Source organism: Gadus macrocephalus, chromosome 12 (genome assembly GCF_031168955.1).
Source record: "Gadus macrocephalus chromosome 12, ASM3116895v1".
NCBI classification, from domain to species: domain Eukaryota; kingdom Metazoa; phylum Chordata; class Actinopteri; order Gadiformes; family Gadidae; genus Gadus; species Gadus macrocephalus.
Genome location: NC_082393.1, coordinates 25,185,568 through 25,206,411, shown reverse-complemented (window position 1 = coordinate 25,206,411; position 20,844 = coordinate 25,185,568). Strand labels below are relative to the sequence as shown.

The window sequence follows — 20,844 nt, the reverse complement described above, 5'->3', positions numbered from 1 at the left end:
TCTTCACAACTGCCATCCCCGTTTCACAACGGGGGGGGGGGGTGTGTGTGTGTGTGTGTGTGTGTGTGTGTGTGATGTCCGAGTTATCTTCCTCTAGGGAGATAGGAGAACAGAGTTTGCACCTGTACAAAAAGGAGGGGCTCTCTCTGTAGACCAGAGTACTCGCGTACACACACACACACACACACGCACATGCACTGACGTGAGTGTGCCTGCCGACATGAATAATGGGTGTTGACGACCTGGTTTGGGCTGGCAGAGGGCTGATGTCACTGGTAACAGCAGCCGGGGGGAAGTGGCGAGTGAAAGTGGTGGATCTGAGGAATAGAAAGCGACGGGCGGGTTGATTCTCGAGGAGGCAGCGGGCAGGCTGTCTCGAGTACATGACTGATGACGTAGCACGCCCGTCACTTCCTGCGTGGCCCGCAGAGTTCGACTCGAGAGGGAGGCTCTAAAGAGAACGAGAGCTGAGGTGAGTGGACGAGTGCGCCGACACAAACGCGTCGTTTTTATAATCTTGATTGTAATAAGCCCGTTTGAGTTTCCCTTTTGGCTTTCCGGCCGTACTCTTCAGTGCGAATCCATTTGTATCAGCTCGTTGACACGGTAACTAACTCGTATGAGGCATTGGAATACGAGTCCTGCTCAGGGCTGTTTGGTTAGCCTGGTTTAAGTTTCTGCCTGGCTGACAGGAATCTCACATCCTCTTGCCTTTCGACTTCTTCTTCTTCCTCTTGTGTGTTGCTCACGGGCCTTGGTTTGACCCCGTCACCAAGAGGAAGACCACAGCTTCCTCTGTGATGCTGCTTGAGCATGGCTGGGTTCAAGTCCACCTCACTGATGGCACCCACATTTATTTATTTTTTTCCTCGATCTCACTCTCTCTCGCTCTCTCACACTCTCGCTCTCTCACACTCTCGCTCTCTCACACTCTTGCTCTCTCTCGTTCTCTCTCTCTCTCTCTCTCTCTCTCTCTCTCTCTCTCTCTCTCTCTCTCTCTCTCTCTCTCTCTCTCTCTCTCTCTCTCTCTCTCTCAAGCATTCCTTTTTTTAGTGTAGCCCATACCTCCTACCGCTAAGTGTTCAAATGCTATAATGATCTCAGATATGCGTACCCGCTGTATGCCGCAAGCCTCCCCGGCGAAACAGTGTGCGCTTTCTCTCGTTCTTTCTTACTGTCATTATTCATTGGTTGTCCTGTCTTTTACAACAGCGTCAAACGGTATTCACCTCAGAGTATTTGCATACTATATTGTATGCCTCAATACTGTGTGTGTGTGTGTGTGTGTGTGTGTGTGTGTGTGTGTGTGTGTGTGTGTGTGTGTGTGTGTGTGTGTGTGTGTGCGTTCAGCAGCCCTCTGATGTGTTGTGCTCACTGTGGCTCGCCTCTCTGATGTGGGTCCCGTCGGTTCACGACAGAAACCGTCTCCATTGTCCCGTTTGTTTCCCCGGCCTCTAAAGCTCCGACCGCGCCGCTCTTTGTAGCACGCCGTCGCTCCCCCCCCCCCCCCATCACTAACCTCCTCCTTTTGTCTCCCCTCCCTTTTTGTCTCCTTTACCTGTGTGTGTGTGTGCGCAGGTGTGCCGCGGGTTACCCTGGGGGGAACTACTGCCAGCACACGGACCCCTGCCGCCCGGACACCTGCCTCAACGGGGGGGCAACTGCAGCGCGCCGGCCTCCCCCGGGCTGCTGGTGCCGGGCCCCGCCGTCTGCACCTGCCCCCTGGGCTTCACGGGGCAACACTGCCAGAAGCCCGAGAACTCCACCTGCTTCCCCAGCAACCCCTGCGGCCACGGCGGCCGCTGCACCCTGCTGGCCCTCAACAAGTTCAAGTGTAGCTGCGCCCCCGGATGGACAGGTGGGAGACACGCCCTTGGGGGGGCTACCGCTGGGCTCTGCAGCGGTAGGGGGGGATTTCAAAGTTTTGACTCCCGGCTTAGCTTGACGTGTTCTCTGTTTAGAGATCACCCCCCCACACACACACACACACACACACACACACACACACACACACACACACACACACACACACACACACACACACACACACCCCTCTTACGCACTTATTGTGTGTTGTACGTCCTGGCACTTAAAAACAGTACTTCTGTAGCGTCTTATCCTAGCTGTCTTTGTTGTGCACGGGGAGTGGGCTAACCTAGCGATCGTTAGCGCCCGGCACTCGGTTCTATGAACGTCCTTACTGCACCGACAGCGGTATATTGTTGTTTCTCTTTCTTCTGACATGGTACTTATTGTAAGTCGCTTTCGGATGAAAGCGTCCTGCTCAACGTCCTCAACGTGAGTGTTGTGGTTAGGGTTAGTTGTTAAGCTGCACTTTCTGAGTTTCAACACAAACCGCCGCTCTAACTCGTCGTCGTCGTTGTTGTTGTTGTTGTTGTGGTTGTCGTCGGGGCCAGGCGCGCGGTGCGAGCGGGAGGACAGCTGTGTGTCCGGCCCGTGCTCCAACGGAGGGACGTGCAGCTCGCCGGCCGCGGGCCGCTACGTCTGCTCCTGCCCGCCCGGGTACAGCGGGCCCACCTGCCTCAACGACACCGACGAGTGCGCCGCCGCGCCCGCCCCGTGCCACAACAAGGGGGTGTGTGTGAACACGCCGGGCTCCTACAGGTGAGGAGGACCGCCGCTCGGACGCACACACACACACACCCCGCAGTGTCTTCACGTCCCGTCGTTTACCACCGTGTCGGCCGGTAACCCGGAAGGTCGCCGGTTCGATCCCCGGCTCCTCCTAGCCGAGTGTCGAGGTGTCCCTGAGCGAGACGGCCTCACTCTCACTCCTCCCGACGAGCCGCGGTCGCCTCGCATGGCTGGCTCCGCCGTCGGTGTGGGAATGTGTGCGTGAATGTTCGGTAATATTGTAAAGCACTTTGAGTGGCCTCAGGTTGGCCTTACATTTTTTTTTGGTTTGGTTCCGGTTTCCGACCGACCCTGTCAATTTATGTGCGACCCAAATTATTTTATGAGCTTTAAAAAAAAAAAAAAATGTAAAAAAATTATGCAAACTATAATTACGTTTTTGTACAGCACCTCTTCATTCTGTACAAGGATGAGCGAATTTTCTCGTTTTTAAATGAAAACAACCTACCTATCATTCGCTGCCGCTGGAAAAATAAAATCAAAAAATTAAATAAATTCCCTACCTACCCATGACCTCAACTGACAACCAACAGGAACCAAACTTTATTTTTTTTAGGCTTAGAAAAAACGCTTAATAAATGCAGTCCATTTTATATTGTATACCAGAGGTCGACCGCTGACTCTCTGTCTCCGGTATTGTTCGGCCTTTGCTTTCATCCCGTGCCTGAAATGTGTTCTGTGATGGGAGGTTTTAAACTGTGCGATTCCAACGGGCGACAGAACTCTGTGTCTCGTCCGCAGGTGTACCTGTACCCCTGGCTTCACGGGCGTCCACTGCGAGACCCCTTACATCCCCTGCTCCCCGTCGCCCTGCCTGAACGGGGGCACCTGCCGGCAGACCTCCGAGAGCAGCTACGTGTGCCACTGCCTGCCAGGTACGAAACCACGGAACACCTGGGCAACGTCGAGCCAATCAGAACCGGGCAATGAGACGACAAACTGCCATGTCTTAGGAATCACCTGAAACAGGCGATGTGAGCATACAGAGGAAAATCGACTGTTAGCATGGACCGTTAGGGAGTCCACTGTACAAGGGGATCAGACATAATAACCCATAAATACAGTGCTGAGTCACTTGCACTACTCGACTCTGCTGATATGACCACAGTAATGACCTTAGTAATCATACAGTGGTGCATTGAAGGTTTCCACAGGTCTTAACTGTAAGTCTTTGGATTTAAAAGACATCCACATCAAGTCAACCACAAATAAATGTGTCGTTTAGTTTCCATAGTTGTTTGATGTGTAAACAGTCATTTGAGCGCATTGAGTTTTATTCTGGGTTGTCTGATGGTAGTCGGCTGTATCCGACGATGGTTTTACACTACACAATCCAACACTATTTACACAAAACAGTGTCCATTATAATATTTGCTTTGCTATGATGGTAATACATATGCAAATAGAGGTGTGTGTGAGAGACAGGAATTGTCGGAGGAAGAAAATGTGTGTGTGTATATATTCGGAAACGGAAGGGTTTAACATGAGACTATATAGTGTCGCAGAATAGCTTATTTAAGGGACGGAGCTCACGAGACTCGCACATCGTAAATGTTTGTTTTAAGCTTTACTAAAAGGACCGGCAACCCAGATGTCTGGAGGAGAGTTTAAAATAGCCAGCTGTGTGTGCGTGTGCGCCTGCACGTGCATGCATGCATCAGCTGTCTCTCCAGAGCGGTTGTGAGGTGGTGGGAACGGAGGTCACAGCCACACACATGTTGTATGTTCTACCTAATTTCACACACACACACACACACACACACACACACACACACACACACACACACACACACACACACACACACACACACACACACACACACACACACACACACACACACACACACACACCACACACACACACACACACACACACGTATACGTTGCATGTAACCTCTGCCTGCTTCGCTCCAGGGTTCAACGGCACCAACTGTGAACACAACATCAACGACTGTCCCGGCCATCACTGCGCCAACGAAGGGATTTGCATGGACGGTGTCAACACGTACAACTGCCAGTGCCCCCCGGAGTGGACCGGTACGCCTTTTTGTTGATCCGAGGACACAATAGACACACGACGTGGCGACCCCCCCCCCCCGCTGGTTGACACACACCCCGTCCTGAAGCCGTGTCTATTTCTCCCCGGGCCCCCCCATCCAGGCCAGCACTGCACGGAGGACGTGGACGAGTGCCGCCTGCAGCCCAACACCTGCCAGAACGGCGGCACCTGCAGCAACCTGATCGGCAGCTACGTGTGCGTGTGCGTCAACGGCTGGAGCGGCAACGACTGCTCGGAGAACATTGACGACTGCGCCACGGCGGCCTGCAGCCTCGGCTCTCACTGTCAGGACCGCGTGGCCTCCTTCGTCTGCTCCTGCCTCTCCGGCAAGACAGGTAGGGTCGCGCCCCCGAGAACGCCCTGGGGTTGACCCCACCGTTTCAAAAGTGTGTAGACATATTCTGCTCTGGGGAAAAGCCTTCTGTGCAGGTTTCTGTTGTCATTTTAGCATCGCTGTACAGTCAGTTTCAGATAAACGGTTTTGGAAACTTCCACTTTCATTGTTTTATAATGTGACTGACATGAAGTGAAACTCGCCCCCCCCCCTGAGCGCTGATTGGTCCTCCTGTTGTGTAGACTTTTCAAAAGGCCAGACAGACAGACAGAAACAGAATGTGAAGTGCAGAGACTGGGGTGGTCTCAGGAGGATAGGGCTCCGGACACAGACTGGAGCCCGGCCCAAACACTCCCTTAGATGAACAACACCCAGTACAATCATCTGGTGGGCTTCCAATGACTCATCACAACTGTGTGTGTGTGTGTGTGTGTGTGTGTGTGTGTGTGTGTGTGTGTGTGTGTGTGTGTGTGTGTGTGTGTGTGTGTGTGTGTGTGTGTGTGTGTGTGTGTGTGTGTGTGTGTGTGTGTCCGTCCAGGGTTGCTGTGCCATATAGACGACGCCTGCATCAGTAACCCGTGCAGGGACGGCTCCCAGTGCGACACCAACCCCATCAACGGCATGTTCAACTGCAACTGCCCCGCCGGCTACATCGGCAGCACCTGCAACGTGGACCGGGACGAGTGCAGCATAGGTACACACACACAAGCACTGGTACACACACAAGCACTGGTACACACACAAGCACTGGTACACACACAACCACTGGTACGCACACAACCACTGGTACACACACAACCACTGGTACACACACAAGCACTGGTACACACACAAGCACTGGTACACACACAAGCACTGGTACACACACAAGCACTGGTACACACACAAGCACTGGTACGCACACAACCACTGGTACACACACACAAGCACTGGTACACACACACAAATACTGGTACACACACAACCACTGGTACACACACAACCACTGGTACACACAACTCTCTCCATTCTATTGTAACATATCCCTCTCTCTATATATTATATTTCTCTCTCTCTCTCTCTCTCTCTCTCTCTCTCTCTCTCTCTCTCTCTCTCTCTCTCTCTCTCTCTCTCTCTCTCTCTCTTCCCCCAGGCACCAACCCCTGTGAGCACGGCGGTCAGTGTGTGAACACGGACGGCTCGTTCACGTGTCACTGTGTCCGCGGCTACGCCGGCCCGCGCTGCGAGCAGGACGTCAACGAGTGCGCCTCGCACCCCTGTCAGAACGAGGGCACCTGCCTGGACCGCATCGGGGACTACACCTGCATCTGCATGCCCGGTACACACACACACACACACACACACACACACACACACACACACACACACACACACACACACACACACACACACACACACACACACACACACACACACACACACACACACACCTATCCAGGTACTTGACGTAACCATCAAGAATGTTTGCCTGTATTCATACTTTAATGTCACACAAGTATCAAGTGGGTCAATATTATACCCAGGTTATTCCTTTTCGTACTTATGATCACGCTCGCTCCACAGAAGAGAGGGTGCACCGCACCGTGGTTCACTCTTAAGAGGACCATAAGTAGGGCTGATGTTTGTTTAAATAACGTCAGTCACCAGACGACCAGACCACGTGTGAGAGCGGCCACGCTGGAAAACCGCAGTGTAAACACATGCTCAGGGTCAGGGGTCAGATGTGTTTTGAATAAGCTCCGAGGCCGCTGTAAGCTCTGAGCCTGGGCTCGTCAGACCCGCGGCTCTGGCTTCAAACGTTCAGGTGTCTGGTAACCGGGGGGGGGGGGGGGGAATCCAGAATAGACTAGCGGGATTCGGGCCCTTTTGGATAACGGGTGGTGTCTGTCCTTGTGTCGTCCCAGGGTTCGAGGGCACGCACTGTGAGACGGAGGTGGACGAGTGCATCAGCGGGCCCTGCCTCAACCAGGGCAAGTGTCTGGACCAGGTGGGGCGATTCGTCTGCCAGTGTCCCGCAGGTACGTCCCCCGCCCCGTCCCGCCGGGGAGTTCATATTAGCACAAGCTGGGCGTCGGCAGCCCGGGAGGAACAGCGGGTTGACTGGGAAACCGGAAGGTTGCTAGTTCGAGCCCCGGCAAGTGTCGGGGTGACAGTGAGCCAGACACCTCACCCTCACTGCTCGAGATGATCTGGCTGTCGCCGTGGTCGGTTGACTCCGCCGCCCGTGTTTGAATGTGTGAATGAACGGTTGTAAGTCGCTTTGGATGAAGGCGTCCACAAAATCCCCTAAATGTACATTTAAATCCCTTGAGGGTGTTCATGTTAATACAAGCCGGGGAAGACGGCAACAGCAACCTCTGCAGCAGGAAATCGACATGTTGGGAGCCTCGTGACCGTCCTGTGGCCGACGCGGACGCGGTCGCTCTCCTCCCGCGGTGCCTTCGTCAACACGGCGGTCTGCATTAACACGGTGGTCTCCGCTCCGCAGGTTTCAGCGGCGACACCTGCCAGATCGACATCGACGAGTGCTCCAGCACCCCCTGCATGAACGGGGCCAAGTGCAACGACCGGCCCAACGCCTTTGAGTGCGAGTGCGCCGAAGGTACCCAACGCAGAGTCTTATCTCCCCCCCCCCCCCGGTGGCTTTCTTTAAAAAGGGGACTCAAACATTCAGACACAACCGCTTCGAAACGTCCGTCATGCATTGTGACGGGTCGTGTCAACGATTGTATGATTGTCGGGTTATATTCTTAATAACTTTATTCACCGTCTTTCTCAAAACTTCAGTTGATCTGGGTTGGTTAATTTGGCTTTTATTAAAGGTCCGGGTAACCGTAGGTTACACCGTCCCTCCCCACAACCCCCACCCCACCTCTCTCCGCCTCTCCCTCCCTCTCCACTCGCGTTTTTAAACAGTTTTCTTACTTTATCTTGTATTTTTGCTGCCATGTTGAGGCGCATGGCTGTTGAGAAACCGAGCCTAAAAATGATACACTTACACAATAAGATGTAATAAAAGTCATTCACGTTCAGATTCGGGCCTCTCCCTTCCCCTCCTCCCTTCCCCTCCTCCCTTCCCCTCCGCTCGTGTCCGTGCGTCCCGCAGGCTTCATGGGGACGCTGTGCGCGGAGAACGTCAACGACTGCATGCCGGAGCCGTGCCACCACGGCGTGTGCACGGACGGCATCGCCACCTTCTCGTGCGAGTGCAAACCGGGCTACGCGGGTTCCATCTGCAACATCCAGGTGCAGGAGTGCCACAGCAACCCCTGCCAGAACCGTGGCCGCTGCATCGACCGGGTGAACGCCTACCAATGCAACTGCCTCCCGGGCACCAACGGTCAGTAGACACGAGCCGCAGTCGGTACAGTTGTGCTCTGGGACTTGTTCTATTGATGAATACAATTACAATAATTATAATATAAAAGTGCCTTCCTTACTTTTCGTTATCAAGTGATCACTAGGGCTGGGTGAAAAAAATCGATTCATCAATGCACTGCACTGCAATTTATTTGTTCTCGATTCAATTTCGATTCAGATTTTTTTTTTTAAATCTATTTATTTCCATAAAAAAAATAAAGCATACTCAGTCATTGTAACATAGAAGCGAGTATGCCTAAATGTACACACCCTTTTACATTTGTCCATGTTATGATTATTACTTTTATGAAGTTTAGCTCAGGAACAATACTATACAATGGTGTATTCCCTCTTTGTTAGGTAATAATAATAATTGATCAGTTTTTTATAGCGCTTTTCTAAATACTTAAAGTTAAAGCACAATGAAATGGTTAATTCATTATGAAATGGTTAATTCTAAATAATATTTAGGTATCTTTGTCATCTGCACGCATTATTGAATCGATATCGAAGCAATTGGATCAATATCGAATCGAAATCCAATCGAATCAAGACCTAAGGAATTGAATTGAATTGTGAGGTACCTGGCAAAACCCAGCCCTAGTAATCACTAAGGGAATGTCATTGTTGTTGTTTTTTTGGTCAGAGCACTTCTAAAGTTAAACGCAGTATAGAGTGATTCACGGCCAGTTACTGGCAGAGGTCCTGATCAGAGCGGCGTCACGCCGGAGAGATTGTGAGTTTGACCTCCGGGCAATCAGTGTCGCTGTAATCCATCCGACCGACGGTAGTGTTGGTACGCAGCCCGGGCCGCATTCCATTCATCCTCCTCAGGACTCGGGAAGCCTGACTCATTCCAATGGTCTGGTACTTCATAGGGGGAGGGAGGGAGGGAGGGGGAGAGAGAGGGAGAGGGAGGGGGAGGAAGAGAGGGAAGGAGGGAAAGATCTCCACCCACCAGTCCCTTGCCCCCACCCCTTACCTTGAACCAGTATAGCGTGTGTGTGTGTGCATGAACGTGTGTGTGTGCACGAGGGTCCCAGTCCCGGGTCAACGCAGTGCCGGGCACCCCACCGGCCCAGGGATTAGTGCCTGAGGACTGGGCTGCTGCCCCCCCAGAGCCTGGGTGTACTGTATTAGCCCGTCCCCGGAGACCACTTAAGTCCTACTCTGTGGTCTCATTTTTCAGGGGGTCATGCATACCCACACACAGCTGACCCCCACCTCGTCTCTCTCTCTCTCTCTCTCTCTCTCTCTCTCTCTCTCTCTCTCTCTCTCTCTCTCTCTCTCTCTCTCTCTCTCTCTCTCTCTCTCTCTCTCTCTCTCTCTCTCTCGCCGTGTTATTATCCAGCGTGTCACTCTTGTCTAATTAGAAGTCCTCTAGTGACGACCTTTCCTTCCTCCCCGGTGCTCCTCCTCTACTTCTGCTTCCCCCATCACAGTCAGCGTGGATCAGTACTGTATTTCAGTACTCACTTTCACTTCTTTCATCTCCTCCCGGCCGCTTGTGGCGCCGTGCTCCCCCTGGTGGCGACGCAGGGGTATGACGGTTGGGTTGCAGACCACAGCCCACCTCACCATTCAGCCGTCAATCAGAGAGGGTTTATTTAAGAGCACACTACGTGGTCGCACTGTCCTGTTTCATTGTACATTGATTGGAATATCTCTCTCTCTCTTTCTTTCTTGCTCTCGCTCTCTCTAACAGGGGTGAACTGTGAGGTGAACGAGGACGACTGCGCCAGTAACCCCTGTCAGCACGGAGAGTGCCGGGACGGGATCGACGAGTTCAAGTGTGAATGCACCCCGGGATACACAGGTGAACCTTGCGACCTTTGACCCCAGCGCACTCCACAGCACCTGAGACCCTGGGTTCTGAGCACTGCCTGTTACTGTTTCTACTACATCGTGTGTGTGTGTGTGTGTGTGTGTGTGTGTGTGTGTGTGTGTGTGTGTGTGTGTGTGTGTGTGTGTGTGTGTGTGTGTGTGGCGACAGTAGCTCAGGAGGTAGAGCGGGTTGACTGGTAACCGGAAGGTTGCTAGTTCGATCCCCCGGCTCCTCCTGGCTGAGTGTCGAGGTGTCCCTGAGCAAGACGCCCTCACCCTGACTGCTCCCGACGAGCCGCCTGTCGCCCTGCGTGGTCGACTCCGCCGTCGGTGTGTGAATGAATGGTTGCAAGTCACTTTTGAAAAAAGCGGCAGCAGAATCATCTAAATGTAAATGTGTGTGTGTGTGTGTGTGTGTGTGCCAGGGACCAAGTGCGACGTGGAGATCAACGAGTGTCTGTCGGACCCCTGTATGAGCGGGGGGACGTGCCTGGACAAGGTGAACCGCTTCAGCTGCCTCTGCCCTCCCGGCACCCACGGGCCGATGTGCCACTCCGGGACGGACCACTGCGGCCTGCAGCCGTGCGTGCACGGGGAGTGTGTGGAGCAGCAGTATGGGTGGGCTCTCCTCTTACTCTATAATACACACACACACACACACACACACACACACACACACACACACACACACACACACACACACACACACACACACACACACACACACGCACACGTACACAGACAGACACACAGAGACACAAACCCACGTTTATATGTCTACGCAGGCCCGGGGTGTCGACCCGGGTCCTCCATCGGGTAGCTCCATGCGCCCCCCCCCCCCCCCCCCCCCCCCTCGCCCGGCACACGCCGTGACGCCGTGACGCCCTGACGCACAGTCTCTGACCCTCTGCTTGCCCCCCCCCCCCCCCACAGGTACCACTGCGGCTGTGATCCGGGCTGGGAGGGGCAGCACTGCGATCACGAGCGGGACGAGTGCCAGTCGGGCCCCTGCCAGCACGCCGGGACCTGCTCGGACCGGCACAACGGCTACACCTGCCGCTGCCGCCCCGGCTACGCAGGTGAGAACCCCCCCCCCCACCCCCCCCCCCCCCGAATGTGGACTGGTCCCAGGCCAGTGTGGGTCGGCTGCTGGGCGAGGGAGGGTGATTCCCTTTGGTGAGGATCATGATACTAATGTACTATAAATAGATGGTGTTATCTGACCGGCCCCGATAACAAAGTGGCGGCAGAAGACCAGGAGGTAAGAGCGGGTCGACCGGTAACCGGAGGGTCGCTGGTTCGATCCCCGGCTCCTCCTCGCTGAGCGTCGAGGTGTCCCTGAGCGAGACGCCTCGCCCTGACTGCTGCTGACGAGCCGGCTGTCGCCCTGCGTGGTCGACACCGCCGTTGGTGTGTTCGTGTGTGTGTGTGTGTGTGTGGATGAATGTTTGTACGTCGCTTTGGATAAAAGTGCTAAAGTCCTCAGAACTCTAAACGAACCGTTGATGTCTACGCTCATACTTAGCGGTTTACCCTTCTGCCTGGCGTGTTCTCTGCGTCACTGGACTCTGATGGGAAGTGAAAGAGGACAGGGCAGCGTCTCGGTGCAGCGTCATCATTCACAGCCAGGGAGTGGAATGACGCGTAAAAAGCAGAACTTACTGGTGCACCCTCCCCTCTCTCCTCCCCCAGGGGTGAACTGTGAGAGGAACGTCGATGAGTGTGCCTCCGGACCCTGTCAGAACCAGGCCACCTGCCTCGACGGAGTCAACAGCTACACCTGCCAGTGTAGTCCTCAATACGCAGGCAAGACGCCACTGGTTCACCCGCCAAACCCCGTGCAGCAGTCCCACATTACATTAGCTACGCACGCAACGACCATTCAACTTTTAAAAGCCGTGTTTAAATTTGAGTTTAGCTTGATCCTAACAGGGCAACGCGTATGTGCTAAAGATTTAGTGATCGTGGCGAATGTGTCGTTCACATCGCGGCGATCAAAACATTAAGCCATAACAGGAAAAGGGATTTCAGTTTCTTGATTGGATTTAGATTGCTTAATTAGATGGCTGTTGTTAACGAGTGCTCCATGGCTGTGCAGGTAAAACGTGTGAGAGAGAGCTGGTCCCCTGTGCCTCCAACCCCTGTGAGCGGGGCGGGGTCTGTCACCCCACCTCGGACTACACCTCCTACACCTGCAGATGTCCCAGCGGCTGGCAAGGTACGTGCGTTGGTGCCCGACGTTTGCGTGATGTTTGCCCCGATGACACACGTTACCCCATGTAGGGGGAGGACCACGCCCTATGCTGAAAACACACCTGAAAAAGGCTGTCGCACACATTTCAATCATTTTGTATTAATTGTGTGTGAAAAGCTTTCTACCTCATGGTAGGAATAATATTATAACTTTAGTGTGTGTGTGTGTGTGTGTGTGTGTGTGTGTGTGTGTGTGTGTGTGTGTGTGTGTGTGTGTGTGTGTGTGTGTGTGTGTGTGTGTGTGTGTGTAAAGGTTTTAAGCAGTCAGCATACTTGACAAAAAAATTATGTGAAAACGGTTGAACGTATACCTAGGACTCAAGGTGTCTTTGAGGGTGGTGGAGTACTGACGGTGTCTCCTTGGAGTACTGACGGTGTGGATGGGCAACAGAAGGCACCATCAGTACTGACGGTGTCTCTCTCCACCCACAGGGACCCGCTGCAGCGAGGACGTGGACGAGTGCCGGAACGGCCCGTGCAGGAACCGCGCGCGCTGCGTCAACAGCCAGGGCAGCTACGTGTGCGAATGCCCGCCGGGCTTCAGCGGACACAACTGTCAGAGCAACGTCGACGACTGCTCCCCGAGTGAGTACCACGGAGGAGCCCATCTGGTTCGCCTTTTAGCATGCAACGTTATCAGAGGGACGTCACGCATTACTGTCAAAAGATATGACGTTGGGGCGCCCCCGGTGGTTCACCGGGTAGAGAGCCTACCCTTAATGGTACGCTCTCTACCCGGCGCACCACCGGGTAGAGAGCGTACCATTAAGGGTACGCTCTCTACGGGGGTCTTCACCCCAGCGATCCGGGTTCGATTCCTGGCCGTGGTCCTTTGCTGGATGTTTTCCCCTCTCCCTCCCATACCTTCCAGTCTTACTCACACAGTCTTACTTTATTTTTTTTAAGATGGACATAACGCCGGCTTGACGAAACAAGTGGCAATAAGATAAGATGCAGACACATACCAAAGAGAACTGACGATGTTATCATCCATTAGGGCTTTGACTCCGAACTTAATAGGGAGGCAGCCCTTAATATTGGAACCCGTTATGGGCAGGCCAAGAGGGAGAGACGTCGGAGAACCCGACGCAGTCTATTCATAACATTGTAACGACCACGGAAGAGGCAGCGAATGAAGTATTGATTAGACAGCGATTTATTAGAAACCTAATAAACCGTTGGAACGCGCAAGGCCGGTAACCATAGCAACGCCGGTAAACAAACCTTGCTAAGCCCCATCCAGGTCTTACTGAAGGCATTTAATGGTCCAAATATTATAAATAAATTATTCGAATATTAATATTAATAAACAAACAAACTTCGAATATGATTTTTGGGCAAAAGTCCAAGCCCTGTCATCCATCCATAACTTGAGTACTGACCCGTCCTCCTCTTTTCCCCCCCTCCCCCCCAAGACCCCTGTCTGAACGGCGGCTCCTGCAACGACGGCGTGACGGACTTCTCTTGCTCGTGCCGCCCGGGCTTCGAGGGAAAGCGCTGCGCGTCGGAGGTGGACGAGTGCTCCAGCCAGCCCTGCCAGAACGGCGCCCGCTGCCACGACTACGTCAACAGCTTCGTGTGCGAGTGCCGGCCGGGATACAACGGCATCTTCTGCGAGAACAGCATCCGGCAGTGCACTGAGAGGTAGGAGAGACGAGAGACGAGAGAGAGGGAGGCTTCAGGAGAGAGAGAGAGGGAGGCTTCAGGAGGGAGAGAGAGAGAGGGAGGCTTCAGGAGAGAGAGAGAGGGAGGCTTCAGGAGGGAGAGAGAGAGAGGGAGGCTTCAGGAGAGAGAGAGAGGGAGGCTTCAGGAGGGAGAGAGAGAGAGGGAGGCTTCAGGAGAGAGAGAGAGAGGGAGGCTTCAGGAGAGAGAGAGGGAGGCTTCAGGAGAGAGAGAGAGAGGGAGGCTTCAGGAGAGAGAGAGAGAGAGAGAGAGAGAGAGAGAGGTAGGCTTCGGGAGGGAGAGAGGGAGAGAGGGAGAGAGAGGGAGGGGGGGAGAGGGAGAGGGAGCGAGAGATAGAGACGGGCTACAGGAGAGAGAGAGGTAGGCTTCAGGGGAGAGAGAGAGAGAGAGAGAGAGAGAGAGAGAGAGAGGTAGGCTTCAGGATGGAGCTAGTGAATGAGTTGATCATGAATGGCGTGAAGATGAATGAGTATAATGGTTATGTAAGTAGATGCTACCACTATAGAGTAGTACTTCTTAAAGCCTGACACATCCCAGTGGGGGTCAGAGAGCCGGACATCCTGACCCCCACCCGAGGAGCGCAGGCGGCCCTCGAACCCGGCTCACGACCGCCTCCGTGTGGACGGAGCCATGGAGCCCCACCCACACCGGGCCCTACCTCCTCCTCCTCCTCCTCCTCCTCCTCCTCCCTGACCGCCGACTCCTCTGCCCCCCCCCCAGCTCCTGCCTGAACAACGCCACGTGCGTGGACGAGATCACGGCCTTCTCGTGCCGCTGCCGCTCCGGGTTCTACGGGGTGTACTGCGAGTACGAGCACAACGAGTGCCACTCCCAGCCCTGCCAGCACGGAGGGACGTGCACGGACGGCCTGGGGGCCTACCGCTGCACCTGCCCCACGGGTTACAACGGGCAAAACTGCCAGGTACTGACCGACCGACTGACCGACCGACTGACTGACTGACTGACTGACTGACTGACTGACTGACTGACTATTGGACAGGACACTGTGTGTACGTGCGCGTCTGACTTGACTGTGTACGGGACTGAGTGTGTGTGTGTGTGTCTGACTGACCGTGTGTGTGTGTGTGTGTGTGTGTGTGTGTGTGTGTGTGTGTGTGTGTGTGTGTGTGTGTGTGTGTGTGTGTGTGTGTGTGTGTGTGTGTGTGTGTGTGTGTGTGTGTGTGTCTGACTGACTGACTGACTGACTGACTGACTGACTGACTGACTGACTGACTGACTGACTGACTGACTGACTGACTGCGTGTCGGTGAGTGTCTGCGTGTTTGCGCTTTCACACACACACCCAGACTTGGTCGTGGAGAGACTGTGGATGAGAGGAGAATAAAAAATGAGTTCATCGTCTCACTGTCCGCTCCGTTGCGCTGACGTTGTGCTAACTCGACCTCCCCTCCCCCCCCCCCTGTCTCTGCGGGGTGCAGTACTTCGTGGACCTGTGCAGCCAGGTGCGCTGCCGGAACGGGGGCTCCTGCTCCCAGACGGAGCGCTCGTGGTCCTGCCACTGCCCCATGGGCTGGGCCGGCCTCTACTGCGACGTGCCCAACATGTCCTGCCAGGACTTCGCCGCCACCAAAGGTGAGGACACGATGACGATGACGATGATGATGCTGATGGGCGGCGTGTGTCTCAGGAGGGAGAGCGGGTCGGCTGGTAACCGGAAGGTCGCCGGTTCGATCCCCGGCTCCTCCTAGCGGAGTGTCGAGGTGTCCCTGAGCGAGACGCCTCGCCCTGACTGCTCTGAGCTGGCTGTCGCCCTGCGTGGGTCGACTCCGCCCGTCGGTGTGTGAATGTGTAAACGAGTGGTTGCAAGTCGCTTTGGACAAAAGCGTCTGCTAGATCCCCGAAATTTAGATGGAAATGAATACATCCTATATTATGTTGATGTGTATTTTGGCAACGTTTTGGATCAGGATATATGTAACAGTCTAACACCTTGGCGCTGAAACAAAACAAAAAGCCAAACCAGTTATACGAGTAAACACGATTTTTTGAGGATTTCTTGAAATCCCTGAAGGCATTATCCAACCATGAAATATCTACAATTCAATAGGTATCGTATGTGCAACAAGTCCATGCTTGTAATGCAAAGCAGTAAATGCATCTAATGTAACATTTTCAACAAGGGCTCTTCGTGTGTGTGTGTGTGTGTGTGTGTGTGTGTGTGTGTGTGTGTGTGTGTGTGTGTGTGTGTGTGTGTGTGTGTGTGTGTGTGTGTGTGTGTGTGTGTGTGTGTGTGTGTGTGTGTGTGTGTGTGTGTTGTAATATCTTATCAACTTATCATGTAGGGCTTGTAAAGGCATGTGACCTGTGACGATATCAATATTTCTTCCCAAATGTTTGGATCTTTTTTCTCCTTCTTTGTCAAATCTGGATCCAAATAAAAGCATCTAAAATTGCGTGTTCTCCTCCCCTCCCAGGGCTGGAGGTGGATCACGTGTGTAAGAACGCGGGCCGCTGCGAGAACCTGGGCCACTTCCACCAGTGCCACTGCCAGCCGGGGTACAAGGGCAGCTACTGCGAGGAGATGGTGGACGAGTGCCAGCCCAACCCCTGCCGCAACGGGGCCACCTGCAAGGACTACCAGGGGACCTACACCTGCATGGTACGTCTGGGGTTCAGCCACTTTAGGCAGACCATGGATAACATATTTAAAGGGGACGTATGACGCCACCAGGTGTGAGTGGGATTAGCCGTCGCAAGCCGTCTTTTGAAAATCACTGGTGGGCGTGTCCATCAGGAGTTACCCCGGATATATCGGTCTACCAGCCAACCCAGTGGACTGTAGAAAACGTCGCTCATCTGTCCGTCATACATCTAGGTGGACACGCCCACTCGTGATGTCTCAAGAGGCCGGTTTTGAAAACGGCTTGTAGCGGCTAATCACACTTAACCTGGCGGTATAATATGTCACCTTTTAAGAACTAGATATCTAAGAACATAACTAGAACATCTCTCAGGAATAATATGTGCCCATCCATGGCACTCAATCCACCCTGGGAATATTTCTGACCTTTGACCACTAGAGGCTTCTCATGGGAAGACTGACATAGTGCAGGTTTAAGTTGCTGTATTGCTGAAGTACCTGAAGATACTGATTTATATAACGATGTTTAGGCTGGTAGATGGTTCTCCTTATAAAGTTGAGACGTGGTCATAGTAGTGGTGGTTGTTATGGTTGTGGTGGTGGTGGTAATGGCAGTGGTGGTACTTAAATAGTATATGAGGGCTACAGAGTTTGGCTCTCAGTCAAAAGACACCGGGTTTGATCCCCAATGTCTGCCAAAAATACCTGACTCCTACCTTTTAGATCTTGAACACCTTTATCTGGACTTGACCAAGAAACTGTGCATCAAAGCGTCTCCTAAACGGCAGTGCATCGTCCCTGCCTGTCCCTGAACCCCGTCCTGTGACCTAACCTCTGACCTGTGACCCCCCCCCCCCCCCCCCCTGTGACCCCAGTGTCAGCCCGGCTATCAGGGCGTGAACTGCCAGTACGACGTGGACGAGTGCAAGTCCAACCCCTGTCGCCACGGAGGGACGTGCATCAACCTGGTCAACCGCTTCTTCTGCGCCTGCCCACCCGGAACCAAAGGTACGCAGCGGCACGCGCGCGCACACACGCGCACACAGGATCCCAAACACACAGACAGACACTGGGGCTGTGTGGGGGGGTAAGGAGGGATGAGCGTTATCCCTCTTATTTTGAAGACGTGGATGATAGCCTCCAACACTGTAAATGTTAATCATCACAAACCTAACCTTTCAAATAGACACGTACATCGAAACGCGCATCGGCCTCCCAATATGTGCGTGACAAATTGATGCACCCCAATACTTGTGAATATCGGGGTGCATCAAAAGACACCACAAGTTAATATATAATGTCTTCCCCCCCCCACGCAGGCCCCCAGTGTGAAACCAAGGAAAACGAGTGCGCCCCCAAGCACGACTCGGCCCCCCCCCGCTGCCTGAACGGGGGCCAGTGTGTCGACGGCCTGAGCCACTACTCGTGCAACTGCCCGCCGGGCTTCGCCGGGCAGCACTGCGAGGGCGACGTCAACGAGTGCCTCTCCCGGCCATGCCATTCCCCCGGCACGCTAGACTGCGTGCAGCTGACCAATGACTACAAGTGCAGCTGTCGCCTAGGTTACACAGGTAGGGGAACGTACACCTCGCCTCTTGTCTTTGCTGACGTTTTAGGTTTTATGCAGTAGCTCAAGAGGTAGAGCTGGTTCACTGGTAACCGGAAGGTCGCTAGCTCGATTCCCCCGGGGCTCGAAACCGTGAGTGTCGAGGTGTCCCTGAGCGAGACGCCTCACCCTGACCGCTCCCGACGAGCCGGCTGTCGCCCTGCGTGGTCGACCCCGCCCTTGGTGTGTGAATGTGTGAATTAACGGTTGTGCGTTGCCTTGGATAAAAGTGTAAAAGCGAAATCCCGCGAATGTTCCTGAAGTTTTGGCGTCGGCCATTGAGGCGATGTAACTTTAATTAATGACTTGATTCATTCCTGCTTTTGGGGATGGTGATGGTGATGGAGCCAACGGGTGAAGTGACATCTGTGCGCTGTAGTGATTGCTGTGGGGGGGGGGGGGGGGGGGGGCGGCAAAGCCGTGAAATATGATAGTGCAGTGCTGTTGCTGAGGGCCGTATCTTGCATAAGAAATGTTCCAGTCCTCTTCTTTAATCGTTATGACCGACCGTGTTCCACGTGTCCTCCCCAGGCCGGCACTGTGAGTCCATGGTGGACCTGTGCCACTCCAAGCCCTGCCACCACAGTGGCTCCTGCTCCATGAACATGAGCTCCATCCATGGCTACTCCTGCTCCTGCCCCCCAGTAAGTCTTCTGGTCAACAGGGCCTTCTCTCCTGAGGACTCTCCGTACGACCTCACGTCGCCCATCAAGAGTATCTTTGAGATCATGTTTGTTTGTTGTTTTGTTACCAGTCAGTGGACGTATACTTTGAAGCTGACGTATTATACCACCATCACACTCACAGCTGGTGGTATATTACGTCACCTCTAACGAGGGCCTGGCGATTAATCGAATTTCGATCTCGATTTCGATTTGAGCTTCTTTTTTCCCCCTTTTTTTTTTTTAATGATTTATAGAAAGTGCAGCTGGATACACATCTGTACATTATTTTAGATTGAAACATTTTCTTTTGGACCTTTTTGTGTATTTTTTTAAAGGCGGAATTTTAAAGTTCTCAGTTACAAAGTAGTTTGGAGAGAGCCATGCTGAATAAATGCATCATGTTTTCAAACAAAAAATAATCGTGATTTCAATATTGACCAAAATAATCGTGATTATGATTTTTTTTCCGTAATCGAGCAGCCCTACCTCTAACATGAATTGTAATTGTAAAATGTCATCCAATCTCTCTTCAGTGAAACAACTTGGATCCACGCAGTCTCAGTTTTCAAGAGCACACCCGTTGTTCTTCTGTTTAAACCTGCAGGAACACCATTAGAACTGATTGAATTATTCTGTCGAAGGACGTTAAACGACCTCAACCTACCGCCTTTGTGTTTGTTCTTGCCTCTCTGATCTGCCTCAGTCTAACACTTGACGCTTGTGTCTCCTCACTAACCCCCTCTTCTCCTCTCACCTTCCTGCTTTGCTTCAGAGGGCCACAACATAGAGCAGGTACGGTAGAGAGACACGAGGCGCCTGGGAACCCGTCGCACTCGCTAGCCTTCGTACCACACCCCCGTTCGCTTGCACGCTGTCCTCTTCCCCGCGTGACGCCGTGTGTTTGAGTGAATAACAAATCGAAGATCTTGATACATCGAAGAACATAACTAGAACATCTCTCAGGACTAATATGTGCCCATCCATGGCAAGTCTATCCATCCTGGCAACCCATCTTTCAGACCCCCCTCCACCCGAGGCTGACGTAGTGCGGGTTTAAGTTGTTGTAGTGCTAATAACCTGAAGATGGTGATTATATAACGCCGTTCAGGCTGGTAGATGGTCCCGCCGCCTCCTCCCTGCCTCACACCGTGTGTCCTCCCCCCGTCCTCCGTCCTCAGGGCTACACCGGGCCCAACTGCGGCGAGATGGAGACCGGCTACACCTGCGCCCGGCTGCACTGCCAGAACGGCGGCCACTGCGAGTCCCTGGGCGGGAGCATCCGCTGCCTGTGCCCGGCCGGCTTCGCGGGGCAGCACTGCGAGGTGGCCCAGATGTGCCACAGCCGGCCGTGCCGGAACGGCGCCACCTGCGTGGGCGACTCGTCCGCCATGCTCGGCTACCGCTGCCTCTGCCCGGGCCGCTTCGCGGGCTACCACTGCGACCAGGACGCCGCCGCCGCCGCCCCGGAGCCCGTCTCGGCGTGCCCGTACCCGCAGTGCGAGCAGCAGGCGGGCGACCGCGTGTGCGACCCGCAGTGCAACAACCACATGTGCCAGTGGGACGGCGGGGACTGCTCGCTGCACTGGGAGCGTCCGTGGAGCAACTGCACGGCCAGCGTGCCGTGCTGGGAGCTGTTCCGGAACAAGCGCTGCGACAAGGAGTGCGACAACTCGGGTTGCCTCTTCGACAGCTTCGAGTGCCAGGAGTCGCCGCAGTGCAAGTAGGTGGTCCCGTCCCGTCCCCGTCCCCGTCCCCGTCCCCCCCCTCGACACACTATCGCACACACACACTACCGCACACACG

At 53.9% G+C, this 20,844-nt stretch overlaps 1 protein-coding gene across 1 annotated transcript in view; it reads left to right on the top strand.

Annotated features, from left to right (window-relative positions):
* notch2 (notch receptor 2) overlaps window positions 1-20,844 on the top strand; it is a 39,879-nt gene that overhangs the window by 8,488 nt on the left and 10,547 nt on the right. The window contains 25 exon segments of the mRNA XM_060067587.1: window positions 1,579-1,651; window positions 1,654-1,858; window positions 2,418-2,625; window positions 3,397-3,530; window positions 4,570-4,692; window positions 4,816-5,049; window positions 5,587-5,742; window positions 6,181-6,366; window positions 6,953-7,066; window positions 7,537-7,650; window positions 8,155-8,388; window positions 10,114-10,224; window positions 10,658-10,850; window positions 11,166-11,311; window positions 11,925-12,038; window positions 12,331-12,450; window positions 12,918-13,070; window positions 13,901-14,129; window positions 14,889-15,090; window positions 15,608-15,761; window positions 16,604-16,788; window positions 17,646-17,778; window positions 18,090-18,341; window positions 18,908-19,020; window positions 20,220-20,761. Of these exon segments, the coding sequence (XP_059923570.1) occupies window positions 1,579-1,651; window positions 1,654-1,858; window positions 2,418-2,625; window positions 3,397-3,530; window positions 4,570-4,692; window positions 4,816-5,049; window positions 5,587-5,742; window positions 6,181-6,366; window positions 6,953-7,066; window positions 7,537-7,650; window positions 8,155-8,388; window positions 10,114-10,224; window positions 10,658-10,850; window positions 11,166-11,311; window positions 11,925-12,038; window positions 12,331-12,450; window positions 12,918-13,070; window positions 13,901-14,129; window positions 14,889-15,090; window positions 15,608-15,761; window positions 16,604-16,788; window positions 17,646-17,778; window positions 18,090-18,341; window positions 18,908-19,020; window positions 20,220-20,761 (4,428 nt within the window).